This window comes from Alexandromys fortis, unplaced genomic scaffold (assembly GCF_014885135.2).
Source record: "Alexandromys fortis isolate MF-2015 unplaced genomic scaffold, M_Fortis_MF-2015_v1.1 scaffold_36, whole genome shotgun sequence".
In the NCBI taxonomy this organism is placed as follows: domain Eukaryota; kingdom Metazoa; phylum Chordata; class Mammalia; order Rodentia; family Cricetidae; genus Alexandromys; species Alexandromys fortis.
Window position 1 is genome coordinate 9,808,952 of NW_026067915.1, and position 19,249 is coordinate 9,828,200.

Consider the following 19,249-nt stretch of genomic DNA (forward strand, 5'->3'; position numbering starts at 1 on the left):
CTGCTGCCCTCTGTGTGGAAACGACACTGGCCTCTTCCTTCGGCAGGTTGTAAAGTGGAGTCCATATTCCTGAATGTGGCAGCTGTGAACACACACCGAGACAGGCCTCAGGTAGCGCTGGGCTCACTGCTGGGGTGGTGGACGTGTTCCCCGGGGGTATCCTGACTCTCTATCTTCAGGCTTCCCGCTTGGGTATCTCTTCCCAGGCTGTTTTCTCTTGTCTCCTGTGGCTAGGTAGTGCTGTGGCCTGGGTAGTTAGGTGCTTCCCAAGGTCAGCCCTGAGGAGGGCCTGGGACTGGGTGTGTTTGGCTCCCAGTTCTTAAGGCCCCACAAACTCAACAGCTCTGCCCAGATCTGGACCAGATGCTGGTCCGGGGTGAGGGAGAGGCTAGATGCCCACCCACGGCAGGTGGGGATTCTGGCCTCCCTTACCAGTCCAGGCATCATGAGAGCCTTTGTAACTGGGCACCTTTGAACTTTAAAAAGTATTATGGGCCTGGCATTGTGGCTGAGATGGTAGAATGCTTGCCTGTCACACACAGAGCCTTGAATTTGATCCCCAACAGTGCACAGTGACAGATGCCTAGAATCCCAGCTTACGGAGGCAGGAAAATCAGAAGTTTAAGGTCATCCTCAGCTATATAGTAAGTTTGAGGGCAACATGGGCTACATGAGACTCTCTCTCAAAAGACAAAACAATAACAAACCAACCCTACCTCAAAGTAGGAATCTACCTGGGGCTGGTCTGTGAGCTCAGCATAGGCCAAGAGGAGCGTGTCTCTGTCCCTGAAGGGATGGCTATGGTATGCTGCACAGGGCTACCACTCCTGACCTAGTCCTGCAGCTTCTGGAATCAAAGGAAGCCATTGAGGGCTCACAGAACAGCCTCGTGGAGCTTAGGGAAGTCTCAAGACTCCATTCCTTAGGCCGGAGATACCCAAGGCTTAGCAGGCCAAGGATGGAACTGGACCTTATGACTTATGGAGGTCATTCACAGTGAGAGCTTCAGGGGCTTCAGGGGGTCCTGTGACTCAGTCCTGAGGAGCTAAGCCATGTTACAGACTAGATGTCCATAGGCTGCTAGAGCCGGGAAAGAGGCACATCCAGGGACTGAGCCTCGTCAGCTACCAGTCCTCAGGTAGGAGGTAGAGTAGCCTTGGGGCAGCACCTGACCTACTTGCAGAGGGGCCTGGAGTAGTTAGCAGCCTCACCCTACCCTTGTCCTGTCATCTGAGAACCAAGCACATGGTACTTCAGACTTCCAGCAGATTAGGGTCTTTCAGTTGGGGCTCCTGAGGTGAGATGGGTATCTGTCTGGCCACAGTGATCAGGACAGCAGGGGTGAGGTGTCCCCTCTCTTCCTAGGCAGGGTGGACATTCTTTGTCTTTGTTATGCAGAATGTAGACATCTCCAGGCCTTCAGAGGAAGCCCTTGTCACAGTCCCCGCTCACCAGTGACCACGTCTCATCCAAAAGCCCTGGCAGGCCCTGACTTCTGCAGAGGGGTCACCCCAGGGGTCACTCCAGGCCTACTTGGTGTTTGCTGTACTGATGATGTCACCAAGCAGGAGCACTCCTGAAGCCATGGGTGCCTAGCAACACTCAGAACTCTCAGCCTAGCCCACTGCCTCCTTGCTGACAACCAGCAGCAGGGCTAGGGGTGGCTGCTGAGCTGCTGCTGAGTTCTCTGGGCCTTGTGCTCCGCTGCTGGCTCCTCTGCAACAGCTCTCAAGCAGCCTGCCTGCTGCCTCGTGAAGTATGCAACCTTAAATGTGACATGAGACAGAAGTCTCACTAGAACACCCCCGCTGCGGCCCAGCTGCCTGAAATGGGCCAGGTGACCATAGCAGAGCTCTGCTGTCCTCTCTGTAGCCACCCTCGAGGCCAGAGGCCAGACCTTTGCGGGACCTTCGTGTACGCTATTGCCCGCCTGGAACAGAGTGGCGCCGAAGAACTGTCACCGTATTTGTAGGTGCTCATGGGGACAGCATGTTGTTTCTGGCGTTTGACACTGGACAAGTGTGGAAGGCAGTGTTTGTGGTGCCTTCCTATGTCTACCAAGTTGTGCACTGGAACGTGGGGCAGCTACAGCTCAGGCTGCCTTGTCTTCAGTTCTCCCCTGGGGGGCGTGCAGTGGCCGGGCACCGAAGTGCTCATGGAGCTGGTCTCCCCTGCCTGGCTGTTGCTGTCAGGTCCACACAGGCCAGACCACTGGTGACTGGGCCATACCTTTGTCATAAATGGCTCAGACCTGGTAGTCCTGTCAGACTGTCTTCTACCTGTAAGACTGAGGAGGGAGAGACAAAATACGGAGGCAGGTGCTCCCAGCCGCGGGAGGAGCCTCCAGACCCACTCCAGCTTTGATGCACAGACAACTTAAGCCTAGCGAAACAGCCTTATGAAGCCTGGTGCCTCTCGTGCCCTGAGTTCTCGTGGGTCCAGGTAGCAAGGTCAGGTTCTATGTTTCAGCTGACCAGCAGAATGACAAGCAGGCTTTGAAGCAGGCTGGAAGCTGCCTATAGCAGAAATCAGTGCTCTGATATCCACACAGCAGCCATGGGGAAGCCAGGCCCTGCATCCAGAGCAGCTCACCGCTGCCAGCCCTGGGCTGTAGAACTTGCAGATGCCACCTGCCTCGGAGAAGTCAGTGCCGTTATCCCCAGCCAGTGTCTCTCAGCTGCTGTGCTGGGACTGGGGCATGACTCTCCTGGACTCATCAGACCTCCAAGCTCTAGCTTGGAGCTAGAAGGCCATACCACTGCCTTTGGGATGTGGGGCCTGCACCCTTTGCTCCCGTCTCAGAATCTGAGTGCTCTTGTCATGTTGTCTCCACACGCATGTCAGCCAGAGCAGACCCTGTGCTCAGCAGCTGTCAACACATGGCTGGATGCCATTTGAGGTGAAGACCACCAAAGCCTTCTTCCTCTGTGCCCAGGAAGATGGGAATTGTTGGATGCAGAGGTAAGAGCCTCGGGTTGGGGCAGAAGGATGCCAGTGGAGCAGGGCGTGTGCTGCAACACTCCTTCCCTCATGCAGCAGGAAGTGGTCTCCGTGCAGTAGGCAGGCTGGCCACCGGCTCTTAGCTGAGATGATTCATGGGCAGAATCACCAACATTGTTCTGCTTTCCCGAGAACATATGGTCATATGGTTTTGGATTTCAGTTGTACATTGCACTATGTCCAGCGTTCTTTGCAATAAATACTTTTTAAAAAACGTATCGAAGAGCCAAAAAAAAAAAAAACCAACGTAATTCGATGTGAGATTTTGTAGCGTTTTCTGTGTGTGTGTGTGTGTGTGTTTATGTGTGGTCATCTTTCCCAGCTCTGTTGTCACCTGGTGCAGGCTTTCTCATAGGTGTGTGTGGTGGTTTGAAAATGACCCCAAAAGGAATGACACTATTAGGAGGTGTGGCCTTGTTGGAGGGACTGTGTCACTGTGGAGGCTTTGAAGTCTCACTTGTGCTCAAGTATCTCCAACCACTTCCTGTTGCCCGCAAGTCTCAGCTCCGTCTCCAACACCATGTCTACCTACACGCCATCTTGTCAATAATGGTCTAAACCTCTGCAAATGTAAGCCACCCAAATTAAATGTTTTCCTTTATATGAGTTGCTGTGGCCATGTTGTCTTTTCACAGCAACAGAAACCCTAAGACAGTGTGTGTGTGTGTATTGGAGTCCTTCCGTCAGCTTCTGCCCAGATGTTCCCCCTTGAAAACTACCAGGTGTGGTGGTACATATCTGTAATCTCTACCCATTGGAGGCAGAGGCAGGAGAATATCTGTTTTAGGATTCTGTTGCTGTGAAGAGACGGCATGACAACTCTTTTTTTTTTGTTTGTTTGTTTGTTTTTAAATATTTATTTATTTATTATGTATACAATATTCTGTCTGCGTGTATGCCTGCATGTCAGAAGAGGGCATCAGACCTCATTACAGATGGTTGTGAGCCACCATGTGGTTGCTGAGAATTGAACTCAGGACCTTTGGAAGAGCAGGCAATGCTCTTAACCACTGAGCCATCTCTCCGGCCCTGTTTGTTTGTTTTTTGAGACAGGGTTTCTCTGTAGCTTTGGAGTCTGTCCTGGAACTAGCTCTTGTAGACCAGGCTGGCCTCAAACTCACAGAGATCCGCCTGCCTCTGCCTCCGAGTGCTGGGATTAAAGGTGTGCGCCACCACCGCCCGGCTCCATGACAACTCTTATAAAAGAAAGCATTTCATTGGGGCTGGCTTACAGTTTCAGACGTTAGCTCATTATCATGGTGGGAGCATGGTGGCATGCAGGCAGACTTGGTGCTAAAGAAGTTGTTGTGAACTCTACATCTGGACCCTCAGCAGCAGCAGGACGAGAGAGAGTCACTGGCCTGGTTTGGGCTTTTGAAGCCTCAAAGCCCACCTCCCAGTGACACACTTCCTCCTAATTAGATCACACCTCCTTATCCTTCTCAAACAGTGCCCTTCCCTGACAACCAGGCATTCAAATATAAGGGGCTATGGGGGCCATTCTTATTCAAACCACCATAATCTATCAATAGAATCTTTCTTTTTTCATTTTTAAAATTTAATTATTTTATGTGTATGTATGTGTGCATGGGTGCTTGCCTACCTGTATGTCTATTCACCATGTGCATGTCTGGTCCCCACAGAGGCCAGAAGAGGGCGTTGGGTCCTCTTGAACTAGAGTTACAGGCAGTTGTGAGCTGCCATGTGGGCACTGGGAATTGAACCCAGGTCCTCTGGAAGACAAGTAACTGCTCTTAACCACTGAGCCATCTCTCTAACCCAGGGTCTGTCTGTCTGTCTCTCTCTCTCTCTCTCTCTTTTTTTTTTTTTTTTTTTTTTTTTTTTTTTTTTGAGATAGGGTTTTACTGTGTAGCCCTGGCTGTCCTGGAACTTGCTTTGTAGAACAGGCGGCTCTTGAACTCAGAGATCTACCTGCCTCTACCTCCCAAGTGCTGGGGTTAAAGGTGTGCACCACTGCCCAGCTATAACGCAGGGTCTTAACCAAGCACAGTGTAGAGTGCTTAGGGCTCTTCCTGGGACTTCATTGTTTTCCTTTATTTACATTCATGCTGTCCCTCAAATTTCATTCGCACTAAATTGCTGCCGCCTTCTCCCCAGCTCCCACACCCAGGCATCCCTGTGAACACAGAAGATGGCCACTCCTCGGCACTCATGTCCTTCTCACATGCCGTCCTATACAGTGTCGGTCAGTCTTGGCACTGCCTTCTAAATATATGCGAAATAAAGCACGTGCCTGACATGAGGCCTCAGGTGGACACCCAGCACCACAAATAAGCCAACCCTGATGCAGTGAGGCCTTGTCCACATCGTGGCCATCCTCACCTGGATTGGTGCATCAGGTTCCACAGGGGAACTGTGGCCAGAGGTCTTATCATTTTAAAATAATTACTGAGGGGCTGGAGAGATGGCTCAGTGGTTAAGAGCACAGAGTATTCTTGCAGAAGACCCGAGTTCAATACCCAGCACACAAGATATTTCCGAACTGCCTGTTCCAGCTCACCCGTGCACAGATGGCGTACACTGTGTGCATGGTTAAAGATAAGGTAATTTTTGAGAGGTTCATTTATTTCTACGTGTATGTGGGTGTGCCTTCATGTGTAGCCGTGTGGACTGTGCATGCATGGTGCCTTTGAAGCCTTGAGGTCACAGATCCCCTGACACGGAGTCACAGGTGTTTGGAGCCGCCTGATGTGAGGCTGGGAAGCGATCCATGCTATCACTGAAGGTAGACTCTTCCCGAGGACTGGAGCATGTTTTCATTTTGTGCCTTGATTCTGTGGCTAAGAATCTGACCTTGTTCATTCTTTAAGCTGTGCGTCCTCTAAAATGCGACCACCTGACATCACATCTGGATCTCTTAAACACTCTGAGTCTAAAGTCTTCCTGTGTTCCTCATGGGCCTGGCCTCCCAAGGTCTGATGTCCTTTCTAGCACAAGATTGTGCTTTTGCCCTCTGTTTAACCCAAATCCTCTCTTTGATACCCTGAAGATGGATTTCCCTGAACTTCTTTCTTTGTCCCTAATCCCAACATGGCCACATAGAGCAATTCTGCTCTGGCTTTTGAGATCACTTGTCTGTGGCGTTAATAACTAGTGCCCTGTTCTAACATCATCTGGGTAACTCAGTCCTTACTCAGACCCCAGAGGTTAAAGACTTAGCACCCCAAGGCTGTCCCCAGTTCAGGTTTCAAGGGCAAAGTCACTCATACTCAAGAGTGGAAGAGTGGCTGGCTATGAATCTTGAGTACCCACAACCGCCTCCAATGGTTCTATGATTAGCGTGACCACAGGACTCAGGAAGTTAGCATTTACTGCCTTATTGTAAAGAGTATAAAGGGTAAGATTCGGGAGGAGTGGGGTGTTTTAGATTCCGTCTTTCCTTCCCCCTCCCCCCTCCTCTCCCCCTCCCTTCCCTGCAGTACTGGCAGGAAGAAAGCTATTCTAAGTGACCCTTGTGTCCCTCCTATCTGGCTATCAAACTACTGGAACGATGGACCTCAAAGAACTGCAGTTTGCCAAGAATCTCAGGGTTGCTTGAAGCCTGGTCCTGGCCAGAGGAGGGGTTTCTCACAGTTCTTTCTGACAACTTGCCATAGCACCTTGCCAGACAGACTTGGGCAGGGACAACAGCTTGGGCTGGACTCCACTCCTTTTGTCCTCTCTTTAACCAAAATCTCTCTTTAGTACCCTGAAAATGGATTTGGGGGTGGTGGTCCCTGGCCTTCTTTATTTGTTCCTATTCCCAGCATGGCCACATAGAGTAAATCTGTTCTGACTTTAATGATTACTTTTAGCCTAAAGCCCTAAAAATTGGTCACATGATCTTTCTAATAAACCACACCAAACAAAAAGACCCCCCCCAAAAAAACCAACTTATTTGTGTGTATTTGGGGGAGGGGTGTTAGAGGACAGCATGGACGTTCCCAGGCCTCTCACAGCTTTGCCACTGAGCAGTATGCCAGTGTGCGAGGGAAATGTTAAGAAGGCTGTAGATCATGAAGCATTTTATCATAGAGCAGGTGACTCTAGTCTGTCAGGAACACAAAGCTCTTTCTGCAGACTTTTAGCTGCCTAGATTTTGTTTGTTTGTTTTGTTTCTCTGTGTAGCTTTGGAGCCTGTCCTGGAACTTGCTTTGTAGACCAGGCTGGCCTTGAACTCACAGAGACCCACCTGCCTCTGCCTCCTGAGTGTTGGAGTTAAAGGTGTGTGCCACCACCGCCCAGCTGACCTCCTAGATTTAAATAAAAGGTGGGGGGAGTGAGAAGGTAACTAGAAGACCTTTAATTTGTGTGAAGGAAAAGGCAAGCTGGGAATCTCGGCAGCTGCCAGGAGGGAGATGGAGGAGGAGGAAAAAGGCTATGCTCTTTGAGTCAAGAAAGCAGGCAGGTGAGTAAGAGCAGTGTTGGAACAGCTGCTGGGCGGGGGGGGGGGGTCCCCCAAAGAGAAAGGATAAGAGTGTGAGATGTCTGGGTGAGCAGGTTTGGGATGTTAGCGGGAATCTGAAAGGGGGACATAGAGGAAGGAGAAGTTTCTGAGAAGCCAGAAAATGGACTTCACAGAGCGTGCCTGTAAACAACAGTGTCCAGGAAGGACCTTTGGGGTACAGAAGGGCCTCACTGAAGGGACAGTTATTCCTTCTATCTTCAACATTTTTTTTTTTTACATTTGTGGGTCGCAGGGGCAATGGTGTCAGGCAATCAAGTGGACCACTTGTAGGTAGGAGTTGGTTCTTGACTCCATCATTGGCCCTGGGCTCTGAGCAGGTGGTAAGGCTTGGCTCAGCTGCAGGTGTCTTTACCCAGGTCTTCACTGAGCCTTTGAATATGGCTTCAGGTGTACCACGTTTCTCTCCATCTTCTGGCAGATCCCATGAGGTTGTGGCACAGGATTTTCTCCAGGGAGGCCTGTTTTCATAGAAGGGTATTATTGGCAGGGCTATTGCAGAGGGGGTTACACTGCTGATTAATGGCTGGTTCTTTAGAGTCTGAGGAGGAGCTAGTGGGATATTTCCTCCTTCATCAGGATTATCTGAGACACAGGAGGTGGGGTCCAAAGATGAACGAAACAGGATCTCGTCTTGACCTCCAAGCCTGTGGATTCCCGCCTGGCTATTTCCCTTCCCTCCTCCACACTGCCATGGCTGGGCCTGCAGCAAAAGCCCTTGCTCCAGGTGCCATGGATGCGAGGAAGGAGTGTTTGACTCACCTTCATTCAAAATGGATGAAAAGGGCCAAGTGCTGGGTGAGAACAAGGCCCCTCGGGCTAGTGGACTTTCACTTACCACACCCAGCTTCCCCATCCTGTCAGAGCTGAGAGCTGAGCACCACCAGGTGTTGTTCTGACTTGCTAGGTCCGTGCACAGTTCGCAGCTACAAACTGTACATTTTTTCTTACGATTATGTGTATGAGTGTTTGCCTCCACATACGTACGTGTACCACGTATGTGCCTGGTGACCACAGAGGTCAGAAGAGGGCATGTGATTCCTTGGGCAATGGAGCTACAGATGGTTGTGAGCCACCATGTGGATGCTGGGAGTTAACCACAAGAGCAACTAGTGCCTTTAACTGCTGAGCCACCTCCAGCCCTGGACCAGTTATCCTAACTGAGGTGGTGATGCCATCCAGGCATGCAGGAATCCAGGCATGCAGGAATGGGTTCATTTTTTTTTCACCAGTTTACAAATTAAAAGGCAGGAAAAGTGGGATAGTCAAGAAAAGTCCAAGTTTATCCAAAGAGGACAAATTTATTACATCTTAAAAGCAAAACCTGGCTGAGTGTGGTGGCACACACCTTTGATTCCAGCACTGAGGAGGCAGAAGCAGGCGGATCTCTGCAAGGTCTACATAGTGAGACCTTCATCAAAAACAAACAAAACCCCTTCTGCATCTGAAGAATGGGGATGAAGAGAACGAAAAACCACCATTCCCTTTGAGTTAAACCAGCATTGAGGGCAGAGCTTTAGAGGAAGCCCAAGTGTTAGCAACAGCATGCATACGTTCTGACAAGCATCCGAAAGGACAAAACGAGGCAGGCTCAGCAGAACCTCATGGCGGCTTGTAGGAACCTGGTGGCCAGGAATTCTGGGAAGGAAAGGTATAGTATTTCATTAAAGGAACATTTAGTCTACCCATCCTTTAGCACAGCTTAAGGTGAGCCTGTCTTCCTAGGGGTGGCCCTGCCTCACTGCCAGGGTAATCCTGTGGCCCAGCCAACCGGATTAACTCTTTTACATGTCTCATACTTGACCTGAAGGAACTAGTTTTGCCTTATGGGTTTGTGTTGCTTCCTTTTCTGGCTCCCTCTAATCCTATAGGCAGGCAGGATGGCTGGGGGAGCCCCCCCCCCACTCTCCTTAGGGCTTGATCGTTGCACAGTGCCGAGTACATACTGTCTCAAGTGGTCCACTGCAGACGGTTCGTGGGTTCAGCCTTGAGGAGGAAACACTAGTTGTTCCAGGTGCTGGGCAGTACAAGAACACCATACCTCCCTTTCCAGGCCGCACTAGGAACTTTGCCCCACACTGAGGGGAAAAGGCAGCCTGTTAGAACTTTGTCAGGAGGTGGCCTGTATGTGCCCTGAGAGCTGTTAGCTCTTACCCTCAGGATTGGTCCCCTGGGCAAGAGTGAGCAGCTTCCTGGGCCGGGGGCTTGGGGGGGGGGTTATATGGAGGTGTCTGTCATCTCAGGGATGTCGTCAGACTGAGGTCCTGGAAATCTTCTAGAAGGAACTTGAATCTGTTGAGTACTATTCTTCCCACCCCCGCATCACTCCTCATGGTCCTCAGGTAAATCGTGAATCTGTGTGAGGCTTCAGCCAGCGAGAAAATCGCAGCTTCCCTAAAGGCAAAGTTGGGACGAATATACATACAGCTGTACACAGCTGGCGCTCAAGTGTTGGGATAACGTTGCCACGGAGATCCTGTCCCAGCCCCTTAAGTCAGCTGCAAGAGGGGGGTCTCCCCACAAAAGTATCCCGTGAGCAGAAAGCAACTTGGGTGTACCAATCCTGGGAAAAACCTGTCTCCAGATTTCGCCGACGGGGGGCGGGAGAGCAGCGGCCAGACTGGGAGGGGTGGCCGCTTCCCTTCCCTCCCACCTCCTCCTCCTTCCTCCCACCTCCTCCTCTGGGGCGGGGGTTCCGGGAACCGGCCGGGGCGGGGCAAGGAGGCTAGGGCTGCTCGGGTCGTTGAGGTTGCCGCGGCACCGCGGCAGTGTGCTTGGTCCGTCTGTCCGCCCGTCTGTCTGTCTCGCCATGGCTGACCCGGCGCCCGCTCCGCGGACCCTGTTGCTGCTGCTGCTGTTGTTGCTGCCGCCGCCTCCGGGTGGTGAGCTTGGGAGAAGGGGGCGGTGTGCGCTGCCCAGGGACTGGGTCGGGTCAGACACTTCCCCGAGTTGTCTATGGAACGAGCCAGACAGCACCAGCCCTGGAGTGCTTCGACTTGGCTCCTGATAACAGAGGGGGCGTCTGCAAATCCCATCACTGACTTCATCCTGTCACCCCTACCCTCCTGAACTGATAGTGCCCCGGAAAACTGCCACCTTTGTTTTGTCCTCATAGTGGGTAGGCCCTACATGTTCCAGGGGCTGGAGCAGGATTCCCCGCCTGGGGTTAGTTAGCTCCAGGTAGGAGGACCTCAGGGCGGCCTGGTCCTTCCTGCAGAGGTTGTCCCTTGCAGCCTGCTTCCTGGATGGCAGCCCTCCATCCGCTGCCTCTACAGACCTTGTTTTCCTGGAGAAACTGGGCCCTGAGGCTGGCCTCTTGTGGGGAGGAAACGCTGCTTTCCCTTGTCATCCCCAAGGGATGACTCCGGTGGGAGGGTAGGCTGGGGACCTGTTGGGATGGGAATTGGAACAGCCCCCAGCCCAGCCATGGAAGCTAATGATTCTGTGGGATGGCTGACTTCCTAGAGGAAAGGAGCTGTGTTTCCTGAAAGCTGACTTGAGTTTGGAGGATCTGGGGTGAGGAGATGAGAAGGAAGAGCCCTGCCCCAGAGTCAGCCTACCCCTGGAGTGAGCCTGTGGGAGGATGGGTCTCCAGTCTAGAAAGCCTTGCTCGGTGTCTGGAGTTCAGAATAGCATTTGTGCCTGGGACCCAGCCTGAAAGACCCACGGGTGTGAGCGCCAGATGATACTTGTCTTTAGTCTCAGCACTCCAAAGGCAGAGGCGGGAGGATCCCTGAGAGTTTGAGGCCAGTCTGGTCTATGTTGTGAGTTTTCAGGCCTGCCAGGGCCACATAATAGGCCTGGTAAAAGAAAGTCTCACTGGTGTGTAGTCTGTTCAGCCTGATGCAGGCACAGCCTGGCTTGTGGCTTGCAAGGGTCAGAAATACCCATTCTAAAGTTTTGCCCAGAGCAAGGTTCTGCATGGTGCTACCAAAATGCAGCCTTCCTTACCTCCAAGTTACCTTTCCTCCAAGTCTCATAGTGCCTCTGCCCTCGGGGCTCCTCCTGACAGCCCCAGGGCGCATGCTCTACTGCTCTGGCTGGGCCTTTCCACCATGGTCCATGTGCTGGACCAAGACTGTATCCAGACCAGTGCTTGAGTGATTGTCCACAGATAGCATCTGATGAGCCTGATGCTCTGGGTTGCATGTGGGGTCTCCTGTGTGTGGGCTCCAGGTCTGCTAGTGTAGCCTGATGACACACAGGGACGTGTGTGTGGCATCTTCCTGGAGTGTTGCAAAGCTTATGAGTAGCCAAAGCCCTGTGCCCTTCCCCACATCCCTCAGCATGACTTTGTTTGTTGAGATTTATTTGTAAGGGTACCACTTGCCCTTAGGCTGAGAGCTTTGTGAGGGCTACAGGGCGTCACCTGGTGCACAAAAATGTCCTAATGCCTGCTGTATGCCTGTCCTAGAGATGAGTACTTTCCGGATACTTGTGCAGGGGTTAGGATTCAGCCTGCTGGTAGTGTGCGCTATGAGATTTAGGCCTCTCTCCATCCCTCCCTGCTCTCCTCCCCTCCACTCCCCTCCCCATGTTTGTCTCTGTCTCTGTCTGTCTGTCTGTCTCTTTCTCTCTCTCTGTCTCTCTCTCTCTCTCTCTGTCTGTCTCTGTCTGTCTGTCTGTCTGTCTGTCTGTCTCTCTCTCTGTCTCTCTCTCTGTCTCTCTGTCTCTGTCTCTGTCTGTCTGTCTGTCTGTCTCTCTGTGCATTTGTGCCCAGCAGGTGAGGCTGCTATGGAAGGAATAAGGATTAAATATTGGACGTCCTGTGCCTGCAGGTGTGTTTCTAATCACCTTGGCAGCTTCTGGGAGGTGGCCTGGAATAAGGCCTTGAAGGTGGAGTGGAGTGTCCGGGGAAGTGGAAAGGGGAATCGCCTAGGGCCTTTGCAGTTGACACTCTGCCTCGAGGTCTTAATCATGGGGGATTCTGAGAGCAGCAAGTAGTCCTGTCAGACTTACAAATAGAAAAGTCAGTTTTCTACCAGGAAACCAAGGAACTGCTAAGGGACGGAGGGCATCTTTTGATGCACCTTGGTGTGGCCACAAGGAGAGGGTGGAGGCTTGGTAGGTGGCTGGTCTCCTGGGGTGGCCTAAAGCTTGCCTGGTAGCTGCACTGGGGAAATCACTGCCGTTGGCTGGGGTGTGGATGAGACCTGGCCTATGGGACAAGGGGAACAGGCTTGTTTCTCTGCTTTAGCCCATGGTGAGCTATGCAGGCCTGTTGACGAAGATGACCTGATCCCAGAATCCTGTCCTGATTTCTGCTGCGGCTCCTGTTCCAACCAGTATTGCTGCTCTGATGAGCTGAAGAAAGTCCAGTGGAGTGAGGATGTGTGTACCGAGTCCGAGGCCAGGTGGGTGCAAGGAGGGGAGGCAGAGGGTGAGGAACCGCAGTCTGAGCCCTGGAACGTGCCCTGCCCCTTTGGCCTCTCAAGACAGAGGGCTCAGCATTGAACCAGAGTGTGTGAGGGCCCTGTTCTAGGGCTCCTTACCTAGAGTTATTCCACTCTGCCACGCTCCCCACCCCCCCATCCTCAAGGGTTCTGTTTCCCTCAGCCTTGTGCTGGGCCCAATGGCCTCAGCTGGCTTTGGCCCTTAGTGTGTACTTTGACCTGCAGGTCCTCGGGGTAGGCACCTGGTTATGAGCGTGCCCCACACTGTGTGTGCTGTGGTTATGTGTGTGCTATGCAAGGCACAGGGTGAGCACAGGGTGAGCTGGGCTGTGTCCTCCCGGCCAAGCAGATGTGTTTCTATTCCATCTTTGGTATAGGCTGCTGTCGTTGGTGAGGACCCATATGTGCCGCATATCATCAGGCTGTGTTTCTCCTTGGCCTTGGCCGCAGATTTAGAGTCATACGTAGCTCCTAGCTTGTCACTGTTTTGCACAAGTCCAGACCGCACCATCTGTGTTCGCTTCAGTTTCTCTTGGCCATTCTGTTCCCCTCCCATCCCATGGGCATCCTAGTCTGTGTCTGAAGTATATTCTTTTGTTTGTATTCTTAAAAAGTTTATTATTATTTTATGGGCACTTTTTGGGGGTGTTCCAATGAATGCCCTTTGTGAGCTCAGTACAGTGTTCATAAGACAGTTGTCTATCGTAGGTCTTGTCGGGCCTTCTTTGGGACCGCCAGTCCCCCAACAGTGACACTGAGACTTATTATTAGTTATGAAAGCTTGCCTTTAGCTTAGGCTTGTCTTTCTTTCTTTCTTTTTTTAAGATTTATTTATTTTATGTATACAACATTCGGCCTCCATGTATGCACGCCAGAAGAGAGCGCCAGGTCTTATTACAGATGGTTGTGAGCCACCATGTGGTTGCTGGGAATTGAACTTGGGACCTCTGGAAGAGCAACCAGTGCTATTAACCACTGAGCCATTTCTCCAGCCCCCAGCTTAGGCTTGTCTTAACTAGCTCTTATAACTTAATTAACACATATTTTTAAGCTACATTCTGCCACGTGGCTTTTACCTTCCCGCAGTACGGCACATCAGTACGGCACATCTGACTTGCTTGGAGTCGCTGAGGGAATCCGAGCACCTAGATTGCTCCTCCCAGTTCTTTTCTCTTCTCAGGGGTCCTGCCTATCCTCTCCTGCCCATCTAAGTCAGCTTCTGTTAAACCAATCAGAAGGTGCCTCAGGCAGAGACACAGCTTTACAGCGTCTATCCCACAACAATTGTCGCTGCTGTGTCCTTCTCTGGGTGAGCCCAGAGCTGCTGACGTCAGAAGACAGTGAGGTCCTTGTACCCCTTCCTCCTGCTCTTCAGGAATTTGTAAGATATTCCTGGGGACTTGCATGGTACTGCCAGGTGTCCCAGAAACACCACATGGTCACTAAGAATAACCATTACTTGTCCTTATAGTTTATAGATGTCTTTTTTTTTTTTTTTTTTTTTTTTGAGAGAGGGTCTCACTATATAGCCCTGGCTGGCCTCAAATTCACAGAGCTCCACCTGCCTCTGAGTCTTGAGAGCTGGGTTTAAAGGTGTATGTCACCGTGCTTAACTTAAAGATATTGTATTTAAATTTTTCATTAGTTAGTTTTTATTAATTTTTAAAAAAAAAAACTTTTTTTTTTTTTTGAGACAGGGTTTCTCTGTGTAGCCCTGGCTGTTCTGGAATTCCTTCTGTAGACCAGGCTGGTCTCGAACTCAGAGATCCACCTATCTCTGCCCCTCCGCAATGCTGGGATTGAAGGCATGTAATAACACTGCCCAACTTAAAAACTTATTTTAAGATAGGGTCTCATATAGCCCAAGCTGGTTTTGTTTTTGTTTTTGTAAGTTCTTTTTTATTTTCCTCCACACTGGCAAAAGTTCTGAGGGAGCTTAAAGTTTTGTAAACATTTTAACTATCCCTCTTCCCCACCCCCGCTCAAGCTGGCTTTAAATGCTGAATGTAGCCAAGGACTTGTGATTCTTTTGTCTCTGCCTCAGGAGTGCTAGGGTTACAGGAGTGCCCGACTGCATCTGGAGTGATGCGGGGTTGAGGGTTGAACCCAGGGCCTGTACCTGGCAGCAAGTACTCTACCAGCTTAACTGCATCTCTACCCTGTCTTTTCATGTTCTTTTTATATCATTTATATGGGTGCTTTGCCCGCATGTATTTCTGTGCATCGCGTGTAGATAGTGCCCTTAAAACCCAGAGTCTCCTGGAACTGGAGTTACATTACAAACAGTTGTGAGCTGCCGTGTGGGTGCTGGGAATCAAACCTGGATCCTCTGGAAGAATAGCCAGTGCTCTTAACGGCTGAGCCATCTTTCTAGTCCTCTTTTGACATTTTTTTTTATTTTTGACACAAGATCTTGCTGTGTTACCCAGATTGGTTTCACACAACCTTCCCAACTGAGATTACTAAGTAGCAGATATTGTGGTGCATGCATTGAACCCAGCATACAGTCACTTTTTAAAAAGCAGGTGCATTTACTCCATTTAGATGTCACAGATCACCTAGGATGGAGCTCAGTAGTACACTGGGCCCTGGGTTCAGCTGCTAGCACCTCAAAAAGGGCCATCACATGTATTGTAGTTGTTAATATTATGAAATTATATTTGCCTTTTTATTTAGCTTTCTGGGGGCTGGAGAGATGGCTCAGAGGTTAAGAGCACTGACTGCTCTTCCAAAGGTCCTGAGTTCAATTCCCAGAAACCACATGGTGGCTCACAACCATCTGTAATGAGGTCTGGTGCCCTCTTCGGGCCTTCAGGCATACACGCAGAAAGAATATTGTATACATAATAAATAAATAAGTAAATAAGTTTAAAAAAAATTAGCTTTCTCATAGTTTCTTGTTTTGTACATTTAAATTTCTTTTTTTATATTTATTTATTATGTATACAGTATCCTGTCTGTGTATGCCTGCAGTCAGAAGAGGGCATCAGATCTCATTTCAAATGGTTGTAAACCACCATGTGGTTGCTGGGAATTGAACTCAGGACCTTTGGAAGAGCAGGCAATGCTCTTAACCGCTGAGCCATCTCTCCAGCCCCTAAATTTCTTGTATTATTTCTGTTTGGCTTTATTCTCTTTATTTTGCTTCTTTTACAATCTTATTACTTTATTTTTTTTTCTTGCCTTATTGCATTGGAGAGATGTAGATAACCATGTCTTTAAATTTTTTTTTTACTTTTATATGCGTGTATACAAGTGTACCGTATATGTGCGGTGCGCCCTCAGAAGACAGAAGAGGCTGTCGGGTATTCTGGAGAGGAAGTTACAGCTAGTTATGGGCTGCCGTATGGGTGCTGGGAACAGAACTCTAGTCTGCATGAGGAGCAAGTGTTCATCAGTGCTGAGCCGTCTCTCCAGCCTTATATCCATGTTTTGCTTCCAGTTTTAGGGGTTGAATGCTAGTTTTTTGGAGGTATCCTGTTTCATGTTGAGTAAGTTCCTTGTTCTTCTTTTCCTGGAGTTTTAACGATGGAGGAATTTGAATTTTGTGAGATGCTTTTCTACTGTTTTCTGATATTGTCATGGGCTTTCTGCTTTTATTCTCTTAATGTGGTAAATAATGTGTATCTCATTCTAAAACAGTGTTTTACTTATTTTTATTTCTTGTGTCTGAGTGTTTTGCCTACATGCATGTCTACCACCTGCATACCTGGTGTCTGCGGAAGGCAGAAGAAGACATTACTGGATTCCTTGAATCTGGAGTTAGCACACAGTTGTGAACCATTGTGGTGCTGGGAATCGAACCCAGATCCTCTGGAAGAGCAGCCAGTGCTCTTAACTGCTGAGCCATCTCTGCAGCCCCTAAAGTAATATTTTATAATGGGCTGTTGAAATGATTCAGTGGGTCAAGGTGCTTGCCACCAAGCCTGACAACCTGAGTTCAGTCCCTGGGGCCCACACTGTAGAAGGAACGGACTGACTCCTGGAAATTGTCCTCTGATCTCCGCATGTGTGTGCATGCTAAATGTAAAATTAAAACATCAAAATATATTAACTTAGGTCGGTGGCTTTTTCTCTCTTGGCATATAGAAAGTCCCATTGCACTGCCTCTCAGTTTCTCATCTTTCCATTGAGACATATGCTTGAAAATCATTTTAATTTTCATTTTAATCTCTAAAGAAATAGAAGGGTAAGGGATTATTTTTCTTTTGTGGTGCTAGGAAGCCAATACAGGGCCTTGAACACACTCCTGAACTTCATGTTTGCCCAGTTTTAGCCTTCCTTTACATATTTTTTCCAGACAGGATTTCTCTTGTATTCCCTGACTGGCTTGGAACTCGTGTAGACCAGGCTAGCCTCTGATTTGTGGTCATCTGCCTGCCTTTTCCTGCTTAGTGTTGGCATTAAAGGCCTGCACCACCTTGCCTGGCTTACCGATTTCTCTTTATTTGTGTGGATTGTTGAACTCCGGAAATCTGTGGCTACCTTGTCTCACTAGCTCTGGACAGTGTCTGCCGTGTGGAAACACTGCTCTTGCCCTTCTCCTTTCTCCCTGGCGCTGCAGGAGACACGGGCTGTGCTGTGTCCTCCGGTGTCCGGGACTCGCAGCCTCCAGGAGACACGGGCTGTGCTGTGTGTCCTCCGGTGTCCGGGACTCGCAGCCTCCAGGAGACACGGGCTGTGCTGTGTGTCCTCTGGTGTCCGGGACTCGCAGCCTCTCTCCTGTTTCCACCTGTTTCCTGCTGTCTGGCTACTGTTTTTTTTTTTTTAAATATTTATTTATTTATTATGTATACAGTATTCTGTCTGTGTGTATGTCTGCAGGCCAGAAGAGGGCAACAGACCCCATTACAGATGGTTGTGAGCCACCATGTGGTTGCTGAGTATTGAACTCAGGACCTTTGGAAGAGCAGGCAATGCTCCCAACCTCTGAGCCATCTCTCCAGCCCCTGGGTACTGTTTTATAACGGCTCAGATCACACAATTCTGGTTTTGTTTTTATCTTTTAGTTTATCGAGACAGGGTTTCTCTGTAGCTTTAGAGCCTGTCCTGGAACTAGCTCTTATAGACCAAGCTGGCCTCAAACTCACAGAGATCCACCTGCCTCTGCCTCCCGAGTGCTTGGATTAAAGGTGTGTGTGTGTGTGTGTGTGTGTGTGCGTGCATATGTGGATGGATGGGTGGACAGGTGCTATAGGTCATCTGTGGATGTTCTTTTCCCTCACCGCCCCTTTGTTTGTTTGAGACAGAGTCTTGCTGTCACTGGCTTGACACTTGCTATGTAGACAGAGGTGGGCTAGAATTTGCGGTGATCCTCTTGCCGCCTGAATACTGGCGTTAAAGGTGTGCACCACCATACCTAGATTTTCACTGAGTCTTTTTTAAATTTTTTCCGAGGGAGATGGTGTTGTTGTTATTTATTTATTTTTTTCAAGACAGGGTTTCTCTGTGTAGCCCTGGCTGTCCTGAAACTCTGTAGACCAAGTCTGGCCTCGAATTCAGAGATCTACCTGCCTCTCCCTCCTGAGTGTTGGGGTTAAAAGTGTGTGCCACCATTGCCTGACTGAAGTTTTTGTTTGTTTGTTTGTTTGTTTCTAAGATTTATTTATGCTAGACAGTGGTGGTGCATTCCTTTAATTCCAGCACTTGACTTGGGAGTCAGAGGCTGGCGGATCTTTGTGAGTTTCAGGACAGCCTGGTCTGCACAGTGAGTTCCAGGACAGCCAAGGCTAGAAAGAAAGAAAAAGATTTACTTATTATGTGTACAGTGTTCTGCTGCATGTATGCCAGAAGATGGCGCCAAACCTCATTACAGATGGTTGTGAGCCACCATGTGGTTGCTGGGAATTGAACTCAGGACCTCTGGAACAGCATTCAGTCCTCTTAGCCACTGAGCCATCTCTCCGGCTCCATGACTGAAGTTTTTATATGGTTATATTGTACGTAATATACTATGTACAACTCATCCATTGCTGGTGGGAATGCAAACTTGTGCAACCACTTTGGAAAGCAGTGTGGCAGTTTCTCAGGAAATTCGGGATCAACCTACTCCTCGACCCAGCAATACCACTCTTGGGAATATACCCAAGAGATGCCCTATCATACAACAAAAAGATATGCTCAACTATGTTCATAGCAGCATTGTTTATAATAGCCAGAACCTGGAAACAACCTAGATGCCCATCAACGGAAGAATGGATCAAGAAAGTATGGAATATATACATATTAGAGTACTACTCAGCAGTAAAAAACAAGGACTTCTTGAATTTTGCATACAAATGGATGGAAATAGAAAACACTATCCTGAGTGAGGTAAGCCAGACCCAAAAAGAGGAACATGGGATGTACTCACTCATATTTGGTTTCTAGCCATAAATAAAGGACATTGAGC

General features: G+C 49.5%; 2 protein-coding genes across 7 annotated transcripts in view; both read left to right on the plus strand.

Annotated features, from left to right (window-relative positions):
* The window catches only part of Pfkfb4 (6-phosphofructo-2-kinase/fructose-2,6-biphosphatase 4), a 37,316-nt gene extending 34,072 nt beyond the window's left edge, over nt 1–3,244 (plus strand). For all 5 annotated transcript variants that reach the window (XM_050139604.1, XM_050139603.1, XM_050139602.1 and 2 more), the window contains 2 exons: nt 47–111; nt 1,399–3,244. In XM_050139604.1, the coding sequence (XP_049995561.1) occupies nt 47–111; nt 1,399–1,458 (125 nt within the window). In that variant the 3' untranslated portion in view covers nt 1,459–3,244. The remainder of the gene's footprint in view (nt 1–46; nt 112–1,398) is intronic.
* Nucleotides 3,245–10,169: 6,925 nt separating this feature from the next.
* Shisa5 (shisa family member 5) overlaps nt 10,170–19,249 on the plus strand; it is a 24,521-nt gene continuing 15,441 nt past the window's right edge. The window contains exons 1-2 of one of the 2 annotated variants that reach the window (XM_050139169.1): nt 10,170–10,347; nt 12,663–12,819. In XM_050139169.1, the coding sequence (XP_049995126.1) occupies nt 10,275–10,347; nt 12,663–12,819 (230 nt within the window). In that variant the 5' untranslated portion in view covers nt 10,170–10,274. The remainder of the gene's footprint in view (nt 10,348–12,662; nt 12,820–19,249) is intronic. The other variant, XM_050139170.1, reaches the window with a different exon arrangement.